Source organism: Gekko japonicus, unplaced genomic scaffold (genome assembly GCF_001447785.1).
Source record: "Gekko japonicus isolate JY-2015 unplaced genomic scaffold, Gekko_japonicus_V1.1 scaffold2628, whole genome shotgun sequence".
NCBI lineage: Eukaryota > Metazoa > Chordata > Lepidosauria > Squamata > Gekkonidae > Gekko > Gekko japonicus.
This window is the reverse complement of record NW_015174353.1, coordinates 168,113-181,908: the sequence shown is the minus strand read 5'-3', so window position 1 is coordinate 181,908 and position 13,796 is coordinate 168,113. Positions and strand designations below refer to the sequence as shown.

General features: G+C 43.9%; 1 protein-coding gene across 1 annotated transcript in view; it reads right to left on the bottom strand.

The window, feature by feature from the left end:
- The window catches only part of TMEM241 (transmembrane protein 241), a gene marked incomplete at its 3' end in the record, with an annotated part of 64,588 nt that extends 59,120 nt beyond the window's left edge, over positions 1-5,468 (bottom strand). The window contains exons 1-2 of the mRNA XM_015424323.1: positions 5,307-5,468; positions 2,773-2,819 (exon numbers count right to left, since the gene is read on the bottom strand). Of these exons, the coding sequence (XP_015279809.1) occupies positions 2,773-2,819; positions 5,307-5,378 (119 nt within the window). The remainder of the gene's footprint in view (positions 1-2,772; positions 2,820-5,306) is intronic.
- Between the last annotated feature and the right edge of the window lie 8,328 nt (positions 5,469-13,796).

Sequence of the window (13,796 nt, the reverse complement as noted above, 5' to 3'; positions counted from 1 at the left end):
AAGAGTAGCACCTTAAAGACTAACAAAATTTGTGGCAGGGCATGAGCTTTTGTGAGACACTGCTCACTTCTTCAGATATCAGTCTTGATATTTTAGTGCCTTTAAAAAAAAATTAAAAAATGAAATCGTTTTCAAGGCAGGTGGGAGGAGAAGGACCACTGTGACAGTCCAATCATTGTGACAGTCCAATCATTGAAAAGTAGGCTGGAGGTGGGTGGGAGTGGGTAAGACAGAGACACACAAGGAAGAAGACCACTCAAAATTGGCTTCCAGAAAATGATTGGAGTAAAAATGATCTCAATGGAACCAGAAAAAAACCTGGAAAGGGGGACACACACACACACACACACACAAAAGCTGAAGTGAAAACTAAAGGCACAAAAATGTATGCAGAAATCCAGGGATAAACCAAAGCAGTATGGGACCAAAACTAATGGGAAAACCCCATGTGGAAAAACCTAGTGATGATCTTCTGGGCTCTTCAATCAGAGGATTAGCAGTATTAAAAATGCAACATCACTAATTACATACTCTCTAACATTTCATATGCTTCAATGGAACCCTTCTGTCCTCATACTTTACAGGCCTCATCCACAGTTACATATTGGTGAAGGCTCAAGTTATATCTATTTGACAACAGCTTGTTCTTCACTGTGAAAGGCAAGAAACTGGCTGTTCTTTTAGATCAACATTTACTAAAAAAATACAGTTGTTACTATTACCGTGTTATCAACAGTTCATGTTATACCTCAACAGCTGAACTGCATGAGCCCCTTGTGAAGGAGAAGGATGGGGTATAAATATTTCATAATTTAAATATTTATAACATTATTTACTTATGGTACATGCATTTATCCACATGTATACATAGCCAAGACATAAGATGCAGAGATTTAATGTCTTGGGTCTCTGTATAGGAGACAAACCTGGAATAATCATAATTCTCTCACACAAACATTTCATCAAGATGTCTCCAAAGGAAAAATAAGGACAAAATATGGAACGTAATTTATCAGGGACATGTGCCAGAATGTACAGGTAGTCTATGGATGCCAGCCTCTAGGTGGGACCTGGGGAGCCCCCAAAATTACAGCTCATCTCCAGACTACACAGAGCAGTTCCCCTGGAGAAAAAGGATGCTTTGAAAGGTGGACTCCCTGGCATTATATCCCTGTCCTCTCCAGGCCCTATCCCCAAATCTCCAGGAATTTCTCAACCCGGATCTGGCAACCCTACCCCCCATGCCCACTGATGGCCGGAGGGACCTGGCAACTCTAAGGCTGATAAGTAAGGATGTTTGAAGAATATGTAATCAATACACCAAAACATAACATAAAAACAATAAGATGTGACTTCAGTTTCTGAAGTGCTAGTACACAGCATCCAATGAAATGGGGACGATGCATCCAGTTCCAAGTCTTTTTGCACTGCTACAATGCCTGCAACTCAGATCAAAGGATCTTAAGTCAACTCTCCTCATTAGGGCCAACTCTATAATAAGATGAATTGAGGCAGTTGCCTTTGGAGATAGATTGGGGGGGCAGTATTCTACCTTGCCCACTACCAACCAACTGTCTGCCTGCTGCCTCTCCCAAGAAACAAGAAAAGATTTCTTCCTTATCCCTTACTTCCTCAGGCTTCTTTAAAATTAGTTTGCGAACTTCCTCAAATTTATTTCTGCAAGAGTTCAGCCACCATTTTGTGTTGCTTGTTGCCAGGGCAACAAAATGGTAGCTGAACTCTCATAAGAGAAAGTAATCTTTGGGAAGCCCTATTGTGCAGCCTGTCACACCATTTTTTAAAAAAGAAAACAGGACAGGACACCAAAAAGGTAAGGAGGCTTATCAACTCTTGAGCAGGGCAGAGATTCTTGAACCACCGCTGATCCCTGTGTAAGGCCATTTTCACAAGTGACAAAGAAGCCCTTTACTGCATTTCTTGTATATCTAATTCAAAAGTAAGTTATTTGTTGTTTTAAAGCTGCTGTGAGTTGGTGATACGTAAATGACGTATGCACTGTTCTAAGTTCCTTGGAAGACAGAACAAAAGTGTAACAGAGAGATCGAGTCTCACAGCCATGAACTCACTAGGCGACTCTAAGCAATTTACTATTCCTGTCTTGGTTCCATTCCACATCTGTGGGTTTCTTTGTTTTCGTTTTTTGCTGTTAAGTCACTGCTGACTTACCAAAACCCTGTAGGAGTTTCAAAGCTAGAGACATTCAGAGATGGTTTGCCATTGCCCGCCTCTGCATAGTGACCCTGGTATGCCTTGGTGGCTTCCCATCTGAATTCTAACCAGGGCCCCACTAACCCCACTTAGCTTCCAAGATCTGATGAGATTAGCTAGCCTGAGTGATGCAGGTTAGGGAAAGTAGTAATACTGGAGTGGATAAGACCGGGGACAACAGAAACATCCACAGGGTGTGCTAAATAATACACACAAGAAAAAATAAAGAAGCATACTAAAAGAAAATAACAGAATAGAAAAGACACACTGCAATAGTATTTCTAAGAGTTGGTCTTTTAAAAATCTATTATGTGAGGATAAGAAGATTCCCAGCCCTCAGTTTACATTCCTCTTTATACTATCTTATCCATAACCAACTCCTATCCAATTTAACCAACACCATTGTCTGTGCGCTTTCTAGAGAAGGAAATGCAGACACATTATTAGCTAACATAAAGATATTTATATTAGCCACTACATGATATAGTTACATGGTGATTACAATCATATTGGAGAAAAATCTGTTTTTGAAATTGTACTTACCCTTGAAAAAGGGTAGGGTAGGTGAATTTCAGGACAGACAAGACAAACTGGAAAACAAATGCTAAATTAGTGACATTGTGCAATAACAGTGCTAGCAAAACAAGTAATGTTTACAGAAACCACAGGCATGACTGTTCAGTGGTTGTGTTCAGACTGGCAGTTTGGCCCGATATAGGTACATTTTACAAACAGATTAAATGGGCACGATCACACAACCACATCTGTCAGGCGTTCCCCGGGCATACTCACCCTGTCAGAGAACAACTTGGAGCTGGGCTAAAAAGTCACCACCTCCGAAGTGGTGTTTTTGTTTCCCTGTGCATTCATTGCGCATGGCCGTATATCTGAACACGGGGGAGCATGCACAGAACGGATTTGGCAGTGTGAGCCTGCAGATCCGTTCTGCCGCTACGGAGGCGGTTTTAAAAAAGACTTGCTTATGTGCGCATGTGTGCGCATGCGCACTACGCACACACATGGTTTTTGGATTTTTTTTGCTGTTCACTCCGTGGCTGAGGTACCACAATAATGTGGAGGCTTTACCATGGGATGTCTCTGTGCGTAACCCACAGCAGGGTGTGCTGTGTGACTGATATATCCCACTACACTTTAACCCAGTTCAATTAGAGGCAGCACCATATCGCGCGCCAAGCTGCCAGTGTGATCACAGCCAGTGTGTGTGTTCCAGGCATGAAGACATGCTGGTGTCAGCACACACTTGAGGAAGGGTGTGTGTGTGCTTTTAATATTATGATTCCTGCAGCGTCTTTTAAAAATGTCTAGAGATGGGGGCCAAAAACAGCCACATGACTAATGTTGGAATAGCAATGTGACTACAAAACACATGAATGTGGAGAAAATCCAGGCAGGCACAAAATAGCCTTCATTACTGCATGAAAAAGACATCACCTGGAGCAGCAGTATCTGCCGTTCTACAATTACAAAGCCTTTTCCTGGCTGCATTCCCACATAATATAAACATAGAACATTCAAAACACATAAGTGTCCATAGATCAGCCAAACTTGGGGAGGCCTTCAGCATATAAGAAATACATTTGGATCACAGCTTCAAAATCAAATGGCATTCCCAACTACAATTGGTCTAAGACAACAGTGATCTATACTTAAAATAAAGTTTGAGCCCAGTGTCACATTTAAGACCAACAAAGTTTTATTCAAGCTATAAACTTTCGTGTGCATGCACACTTCTTCAGATACAATGAAATGGAAATCACCAGTCCATACATACAGGTAGAGGGTAAGCAGTGAATTACCATACAGCACAATGAAGATGTTTAACAGATTCAAGGACCAAACAGAAATAACAAGCTTAGTTTATATCCTTAATTGTGGAATGCTGAGAGTACTTATCTGAAGCCATGCCATTAACGCTCCAGCCGTCTCATCTCAAGCATGGAGGCGACCTTACAGCATCTTCTTCTTTGACATTAAGGATACATCTGTCCATCAATCTCCAATTTTGACGTATTTATTTCCTTCACTGTTTCCCCCCAGAATTAAACCCAAACAAATGGTAACCATGTAAACTAAGCTTGTTATTTCTGTTTGGTCCTTGAATCTGTTAAACATCTTCATTGTGCTGTATGCTAATTTAGTGCTAATTTACTGCTTACACACAATATGTATGGACTGGTGATTTCCATTTCATTGTATCTGAAGAAGTGTACATGCACACGAAAGCTTATACCTTGAATAAAACATTGTTGGTCTTAAAGGTGCCACTGGACTCAGACTTTGTTCTGCTGCTTCAGACCCACACAGCTACCCACCTGAATCTATACTTAAAATAGTTCTACCCCAACTTCAGAGGACAGCGGAAGACAGGAGAGCCTGGCGGGAGCTGATCCATGGGGTCGCGAAGAGTCGGACTCGACTGTGCGACTGAACAACAACCCCACTTTCTAGCTCACAGGATTCTCAGGGAGATTTCCAAAATAGTGTTTAAAGGTAGTAATTTAGCACATTCCCTATTCCCACATAAATACTGTATAGGTCTTTCCTTCTTCCCTCAAAATAACCTGCTTATTGCAAGTCATCACTTTAATTTTGGGGATCATTTCCCACAGCCTCAGTAAGTGTTTCTACGGTGTTCAGTATCCGCCCCCCCCCCCCCCCCCCCCCGTTCTCTTGGGACAAGAGGCTCAATACCTACTGTCTCTAGAAGAGCTTTGTAAGTGATCAGTTGCAGACTTATTTGCTTCTGCCTTTCGAAGGAGATACGTGACCAAATCGGTTATTTTATACCAATTACCAAAGACAGGAAGGGCTTCAGAATAGGTTGAATGAAAGAACGATTCGGTTTTACGTTCTTCCGAGAAAGGACTACTCGACTCATAAAAAGGAACGGAAAGTCAATGAAGAGCAGCCTGAATTGCCTTCTCTAGAAATATGAAGTTACCGGGCCCTAGTCCTGCTACACTTAGAGCACAGTGAATCGTAAGGTAATATAAAACCAGGTGTAAATATTGGCCAGCTCAACGAATCCAAACAGCTGGCAGTTTCCTCATCCTCACCTTGTTGGTGAAATAAGAAGTCAAGTAGAGTAAACAGAAGGTGAGACCAACTGCAGGTCTCTTTAAAGGCATCTATCAAAGCATTCCCGCAGCCCGAAAACGGAACCGTTAAGGCACTTTCTTCTTGCTACGAGCTCAAGAACCGGCTATCGACTGAGGCTGCCATGATAGGGACACGTTGCTTTTGTGTCTGCTCCAATAAGCACAAGGAAAGGGCCCGAGGAACTGCCTTCTTAAAGGGGCAACGCTTCCCCTAGGGAAGAGGACAAAAGCCTCGATCGGAGCGCGGCTTTTTATCCCTGTGCCCTTCGAAAATAACTTTCTCAGGGAATAGAAACTTTATAGATAATGATCTGCTCATCTCTCTCTCTGATACATATTCAAAGTTGACAACTGAAACCTCCGTTTAGTCATTATTTTAAGTGGCGATATGCTATATCTCCATGTTCAGATTTTTAGAGTTAAATAAATGAACGGGATTGATTTTTATATGGAGATATGCACACTCCACGAATCTTGTAAAATTTCAATCTCTTTGGTATTTTATATGATGCACTGTAATTAAGCCAAACACAACCACCGAGGTGAACAAACACCTATGCCACATCTTTCTTTATATAATAATACCGAACAGACTGACACCAACAACTCTTTAAAAGTGCAGATTGTCCAGCACTACATATTTCAGTTCCTCAGAACACCACATAGCTATATTCTAGCAGAAACTCTAATTCTGGACTAATATATCAATACTGAAGGAGTAAGACACAACCATGTGGAATTCTGTATGGTGCTGCTCTACATGGTGAGATGATAGTTTACAGAATGCTACTTCTTAAAGGGGCAACGCTTCCCCTAGGGGAGAAGACAAAAGCCTCGATCGGAGCGCGGCTTTTTATCCTTGTGCCCTTCGAAAATAACTTTCTCAGGGAATAGAAACTTTATAGATAATGATCTGCTCATCTCTCTCTCTCTGATACATATTCAAAGTTGACAACTGAAACCTCCGTTTAGTCATTATTTTAAGTGGCGATATGCTATATCTCCATGTTCAGATTTTTAGAGTTAAATAAATGAACGGGATTGATTTTTATATGGAGATATGCACACTCCACGAATCTTGTAAAATTTCAATCTCTTTGGTATTTTATATGATGCACTGTAATTAAGCCAAACACAACCACCGAGGTGAACAAACACCTATGCCACATCTTTCTTTATATAATAATACCGAACAGACTGACACCAACAACTTTTTAAAAGTGCAGATTGTCCAGCACTACATATTTCAGTTCCTCAGAACACCACATAGCTATATTCTAGCAGAAACTCTAATTCTGGACTAATATATCAATATTGAAGGAGTAAGACACAACCATGTGGTATTCTGTATGGTGCTGCTCTACATGGTGCGATGATAGTTTACAGAATGCTGGCAAGCCCATTGAAAGGGTTTTCCTTGACCCACACACCTAGCTTTAACTCAAGGGTAATCAGTACTTCTAAAAGCTACATTATGCACCAGTCAGACACCTGGTTCAGTGTTACATCATTGAACAGGATTGATTTAATGCCAAGTACTCTGCATGTTTGCTTCTTTTGGTAGCTGTGTGGCTACTATAACTTTCCACATTAAGACTAGTAATTTTGAAAATACCAAAGTGGAGGGCAATTAGTTTATCTGGTGGTGGTTTTAACTTAGTTCCATTAATTGTGGCAGATGTGGGGCCACTAACAAAGAAACCTTCCATATTGTAGGAAACACATGTTGATGTAGTAGTTAATAGTAGACTGCATTGTTTATTCTGAGATGGTATTGAAGATGCTGAAAACCTGCATTCCCATAGTTGGCTCCATATTATTTAATTAAAATAGGGAGACCACAACAGCATGACTTCACTGATCACATGTATTTATTTATTTTGAACATTTTTATGCCACCTCTCCAGGAAACCTGCTTGAAGTCCCTTACACCATGTTAGAGTCACCAACAGATACATTTAGTTAAAATTAACAAACCACTAGCACATAATTTTTAAAACCAGCATTTAAAAAACCAAGCCAAAGTGTAAGGACAGCACAAAACCTCTAACAGCTTTAAAAGGGTCTCATAGAACAGGCTGGAACAGACTGTAAAATAATTTGAAACATTAACTGCTAGCTGAAAGTCTGTGTAAAAAGGAATGTTTTATTCTGGCAACTAAAAGAGAGTAGTTGGTGCCAGGTAAGCCTCAAGAGGAAGGGCATTCCACTGATGGGGTTCCATCACGGAATAAACCCTGTCTCTGGTCACCACCCACCTCACCTCTGCAGGAAAAGTGATAGAGAGCTAGAGTTGCCAGCCCTGGGTTGGGAAATACCTGGAGATTTTGGAGGTAGAACCTGAGGTGGGGAGGGGAAGGACATGAGCAGGAGAACTGATCTTGGTCATCTGGAGATCAACTGTAGTAGCCAGAGATCTCCAGCTGCCACTTGGAGGTTAGCAACCCTATGTCAGGCTGGACAGTATAGGAGGCAGTCTTTCAACTACTTAGGTCCAAAACTATTTAGGAACTGAAAGATAAGAACAAACACCTTGAGTTATCCTGGAAAGACATGGGCAGCCAGTGTAGATTTTTCAGCAAAGGGGTAATACTATCCCTGTATTCCACCCCTGACAATGGCCTGGCTGTTAAAAAAAGGCCATCAGGCCAATGGTATGACATCATGCCTCTCTAGGAATCACTGGAAACTGTATGTTAAAACTATAGTTTTTAGTAATTCCTAGAAAGGTTTAACCATAGAGTTTGTGGCAATTCCTAGAGGGGTGTGATGTCTTTCCCATAAGTGATTTCACCTTGTCGCGAATGACCACCCCATGTCTAACTCTCAATCTCCCACTGGGTTGGACCTGGCAACCCTAGGCCTGACTGCTGCATTTTGGACTGGCTGAAGTCACATGGATCACTGTGGCCAGATCATGCTTCTCAAGGAAGGACTGTAGCTGGTGTATCAGCCGATGCTGACAAAAGGTGATATGTGCATGGAGGAGATATGAACCTCCAGCTGTAGATCAGGATCGAGCAGCACTCTCTGGATGTGAACCCACTCCTTCAGGGGATGTGTAACAATCTCCAGGGCAGGCCGAGCAGCTTTATCATTGGCCAATAGCACCTCAGTCTTTTCTGGACTGGGCTTCATTTTATAGACCCTCATCCATCCCATTACCATCTCCAGGCGTCTGTTCAGGATTTCCACAGATCCACCTGACTCAGTGTCACCTTATTCCAAATCCACTGATGATCTCTCCCAGAAGTTTCATAAAGATATCGAACAGCATGAGAGACAAGGTGGAACCATGTAGGACCCCATAATATAAATGCCATGGCGCTGAGCTGTAGTTCTCCAGAACTCACTTCTGGAGTCAGCCAATCCCGTAAGTATAGAACCAGTGCCTGCTACTCCTAACCTCAGAGTCTTTCCAGGATACCATGGTTAATGGTATCAAAAGCTGCTAAGAGGTCCTAGGTAGGTTTTTCAACCCCCATGTGGGGCCTGGAGATCTCCAAGAACTGCAAATTATCTCCATGCTACAGAGATCACTTCCCCTGGAGGAAATGGGAGCTCCTGAAGGTGAACTCTATGGCATTACACCCTACCGAGGTCCCTCCCCTCCCTAAACCCTGCCCTCCCTAGGCTCTACCCCCAAATCTCCAGGAATTTCCCAACCCAGAAATGGCAACCCTATATGGATCTAGATAAACCATCAAGTCTAGATGAGGTGGGCTGCATACTTATCTGCAGCTTGTTCACCATCAGGCCTCAATTCGTCCATACAACTAGGGCCAGGCTGCACTCCAATGGCAACCTGAGACTGAAGTGTCAATGCAGTTGTGAGCAATTTTTGCCAGCAAAATGCATTGTAAAAGAGTACCCAGGGCCCTTGTGGGCCCAGGATAACAACACTCTTACAACATGGAAAAACTCCACCACACCACACCACACCATAATATAGTAGAAACCATGGTGTTGCCCCCCAAGCAGTTGTGGGGGGCACAACATTGCAAAACAAGCACTGCAGCATTGCTACAATATCACTTCTGGCGCAAACCAAGAAGAGTTGTCTGAACATTGGTGTGACACTCTAGGATTCCACCAAAACTCTGTTTGATGCCAGTTCCCACCCCCATTTCCTCCCTGCCACTCTTACTGAGCAGCAGGACGCTCTCAGACTCCTGGGTGGGGGTTCCCGTGGGTTTACTGCACTGCCATCACCACCACAAAGTGGGCGTGATAATGCACTCTCAACCACATCTGGTCACATTCACTTCAAGTTTACCTCCACTTGCACTCCAGCCATCTGCCAAACCACTTCATTGCCCCAGCTGCTCGGCAAACCAGGGGGGTGTTCTTGGATCTGCAGGAGGAAAAAGGGCATTCGGGAGCAATTGTATCTACATTGTTAGCTACACCAGCATCAGCTAGAACCTGTTATGTTAGCTTTTTTAGCTGCTGTAATTGCTACATGAGAACTACTGCAAAGGCCATCTTGTAGGTCTTTCTAATGCTACTGTCAAACACCCACCCCCCCAAACTGGGACAATGTTGATATAGGGCATGCGGGCCCATGCCTAGGATTTTATTTGGGGGGGGGCTTTCAAATTTTTAAAATTTATTTGGGGGGGCAGAAGGAGGGTGCACAGCGCAGACATGGCATCCAACATGTACTGAGTGGGTGCTGGAAATGCCTTTTTAAAAGATTTTCAAGGGAAATCTTGTGGGTCTGTCCCTTATTAAAGGGGGCAGAGCCCCAAATAGCCCCACCGTAGCTACGGGCTTGAGGACATGTGCAATGTGATGATCACGGCAAGAGAATACTCATTTTACCTTTGTGGTACAGGAAGCAGCTGTGCTGTATCGGCTCTGATGTCATAAAAGTAACTGTGAGAAGGGGTCCCAAGAAGGGTACCCCATGTGATCAGACAAGCATGCTCACAAAGGCAATCTGAGGGTTAACCATTTAGTGGAAGCCCTATTTTGGCAGGTACACTGGTAACTAGTACCAAAGCCAAGAAACGTATGTAATTGCCATCCCACATCGATTTGCAGATTACACAGCAATTCGTTACACTTGTATTGTATTCCTCTAGGGCCAGTGATGTAGGTGTGAAAACTTATGAAATCTAGCGGACTGATGTGTAAAGTAGTAACATAGTCCTGGTTCGTACATGAAAAAAATCCACTATGCAGAGCAGCCTGAGCCATGTTGAACCTGGTGAACACAGCACATTGACACTTGGACTTCCCAAAGCCCAAATCATGTAATCTTTCTCCCTGAAAGTTATTTGGGGGAGGGGGGATCATGAACAGGAACTTCAGAGATAGTACGCCCAATGAAGATACCTAACTCATTGTACTTTACTACCATTATGTAGTAAGGCAAGAGGGCTACTTCACATATGAACCATGGAGTACAATGAAGGAAGGCGATCACCGGTTCCGGTCACACGGGCAGGAAAATGTGTGTGGGGGAAGCGTGGCTGTTAGCCCCGGGGCAAAATAACGTGCAGTTGCACGAGCAGACGTCTCGTGGAGGTCCCGTGTATAGGGGGGAGGTGCCGATCACACGACCATGCGGCAAAGAAGCGGCTGAAACGGACTACATGTCCCAGAAGGTCACTTGGTGGGAAGAGAAGGGAGAAATGGACATGGCCAAGGGGTGGGGAAGAGGGAGCTTGAGTCCTGACAATGAAACCGAAAGGCAGGTCCCCCGGAGGGGGGGGGTCGCCGCTCTGGGCGACTCTGAGCTGTCTTCCGTGCGGCTCCTGGGGACGGTTGGACAAGCAGTCGCCTCTTCGCCGTCCTCCAGGGCAAACAGGTTTTTTTCCCCTGTACACTGAAGTATGTGCATGCTCCGTTGGGTGCTTGTGCGCATCCATGGAGACTTGGGGGGGAAAAAGCTTTTTGCGAGGGGACATGGGCAGGTGCCGGATGCCACCGGAAACGCGATCAGACGCCCGCCCTTGCCCCGCGGTTTCTGGAAACTAGTACCTCCGAGGTACTAGTTTTTTGTCGCGCGTCTTTGGCGGGAAGCCTCGGTTGAGCCACGGGAGCGCTATGCTTCCCAGATGTGCTGGTGAGATCGCGCCCGGAAAATCCGCCTATCTTCCATCTCTCTGGCGTGGCTAACGTTCTGTGTGACTGCAGCCACCATGTGTTTTTCAGCAGCACCAACACTATTATCATAACTTGGGGGGGGTAGAGAGCAAGTATATAAATTTTTTTGCTTGACTCCTGCCAGCTTTGGGCCAAACTAGACATGGCAGCATCGTTATGGCCACCACAGGGACTCTGCCACCATTTTAATGTCATATTCTAAAATGCTGTGAGGCCTACAGCACGGTGCTTTTGTCCTGCCCCTTTTCAAGTGGTGAAACAGCTGCAGGGAGGGTGAAGCCATTTCAGTTCTTGATCAGGTGTAGGCCTGGGCCCTTGTGGCATTTTTAAATGACTTTAAAATGGTGGTGGCATCCTTGCAGGGGCCAGAAAGAAGTCTGATAAAGGGCCAATATTAAAAACCTAGTTGAAACTTATACAAATATACATGTATTTATTAGAAAAATAGTTAAAAACATATAAGGGCCCAATGAAAGCCTCATTAAAAAGTTCAACTGGCCTAAACACAAGGGCCAATACACATGGCCTGACACGTTTCCGCCCTACTGGGGTCTTCTTCAGAGGTCAAACAGAGAGCCAGTTTGGTGTAGTGGTTAAGTGTGCGGACTCTAATCTGGGAGAACCGGGTTTGATTCCCCACTCCTCCACTTGCACCTGCTGATGTGACCTTGGGTCAGTCACAAGCTCTGGCACAGCTGTCCTTGAAAAAGAGCAGTTTGTGTCAGAGTTCTCTCAGCCCCACCCACCTCACAGGGTGTCTGTTGTGGGGAGGAGAAGGGAAAGGAGTTTGTAAGCCGCTCTGAGGCTCCAAGTGAAGGGCGGGGTATAAATCCAATCTCTTCTTCCTCTTCTACTGAGGTACACATAACAATAATACATATTACAATAAGATAACCAATAAGTTAATACTGGACCAAGAAAAGGAAGGTTAATAAGCAAGATCTATAGACACAAGACAAAGATGTTTGTGAGGCCTCTAAAGATGAAAGTCATGTGTCTGGTGCCAAATGCACAGCTGCTGAATTAGAACATCTTCCAATCAGGATGCCATCATGTCTAGTTTGGCCCTGGGTCCTGTCAGTGGTTAATGGCAACAAGGCAACCAAGTTTCTCACTCACAAGTCTGAGCCGTAAGTTCAAAGTAATATTTTTATTAAACTGTTGATAAGGAGCAAAAATGAGGGTGTTTTAATGGGACTACCGGTGTTACAGGTTTAATAATTCTATTTTACAATCATGAAAAAACCTGTTTTTGTAGTGTTCGCTTCACACAAATTATTTTTACCCCTTGCTAATACAAATACGGAACATTTTGTTGTAGTTTCCAGTGCATCTATTTCCTGCAGTTTGTGATTTTTGTTTTCAAGAATGGAATGGCTTTGTAGCAAATGCTTTTGCCACAAATGTAGGGAAGCTAAGCAGACAATATGTTTGGGACAGGCTGAGACCCCCCAACCCCCTTTAGTGTTCAGTCTGTCACCCCCTTGTCTGGCCTGTGATAGACAAACATGAGCACTCAGTTCCAAAACACTGTTTCCTACCTCAGGGAGAACCATCACAACTTAAGAGGAGAGACCTGTGGCCTTGCAAGTCCCTGAGAGGAAAAAGACATGGTACTGATCTGAAAGAGGAGCTGAGTAAGAGGCCTTTGTTAGGATTTACTCTGAAACCAGTGAGCACAGGATTACACTACGGTTAAGTGACAGATTCAGGTGGGGTAGCCCTGTTGGTCTGAAGCAGCAGGACAAAGTTTGAGTCCGGTGGCACCTTTGAGACCAACAAAGTTTTATTCAAGGCATAAGCTTTCGTGGACACGTACACTTATTCAGATACAGTTGTTGTTGTTGTTCAGTCGCACAGTTGAGTCCGACTCCTCACGACCCCATTAACCAGATCACGCCAGGCCTTCCAGTCTTCCACCGTCCTCTGAAGTTTGCTCAACTTCATGTTCATTGCATCTATGACACTGTCTAACCATCTCATCCTTTGCCGTCCCCGTCTTCTTTGACCTTCAATCTTTCCCAGCATCAGGGTCTTCTCCAGTGAGTGCTCCCTTCTCATTTGTTGGCCAAAGTATTTGAGCTTCAGATTCATTATCTGGCCTTCCAGGGAACAGTCAGCGTTAATTTCTTTGAGGATTGACTGATTTGATCTTCTTGCAGTCCAAGGGACTCTCAAGAGTCTTCTCCAGCACCATAGTTCAAAAGAATCTATCAGATACAGTGCACGGTGTAAAGTGGAAGAAAGTCATTGAAGCCTAAAGAATATTTTCCTGAGGAGGGGAAAACAGCAGTAGGAGAAGGGAATATAAAGGTGGTGGTGCTGGAGGGAATT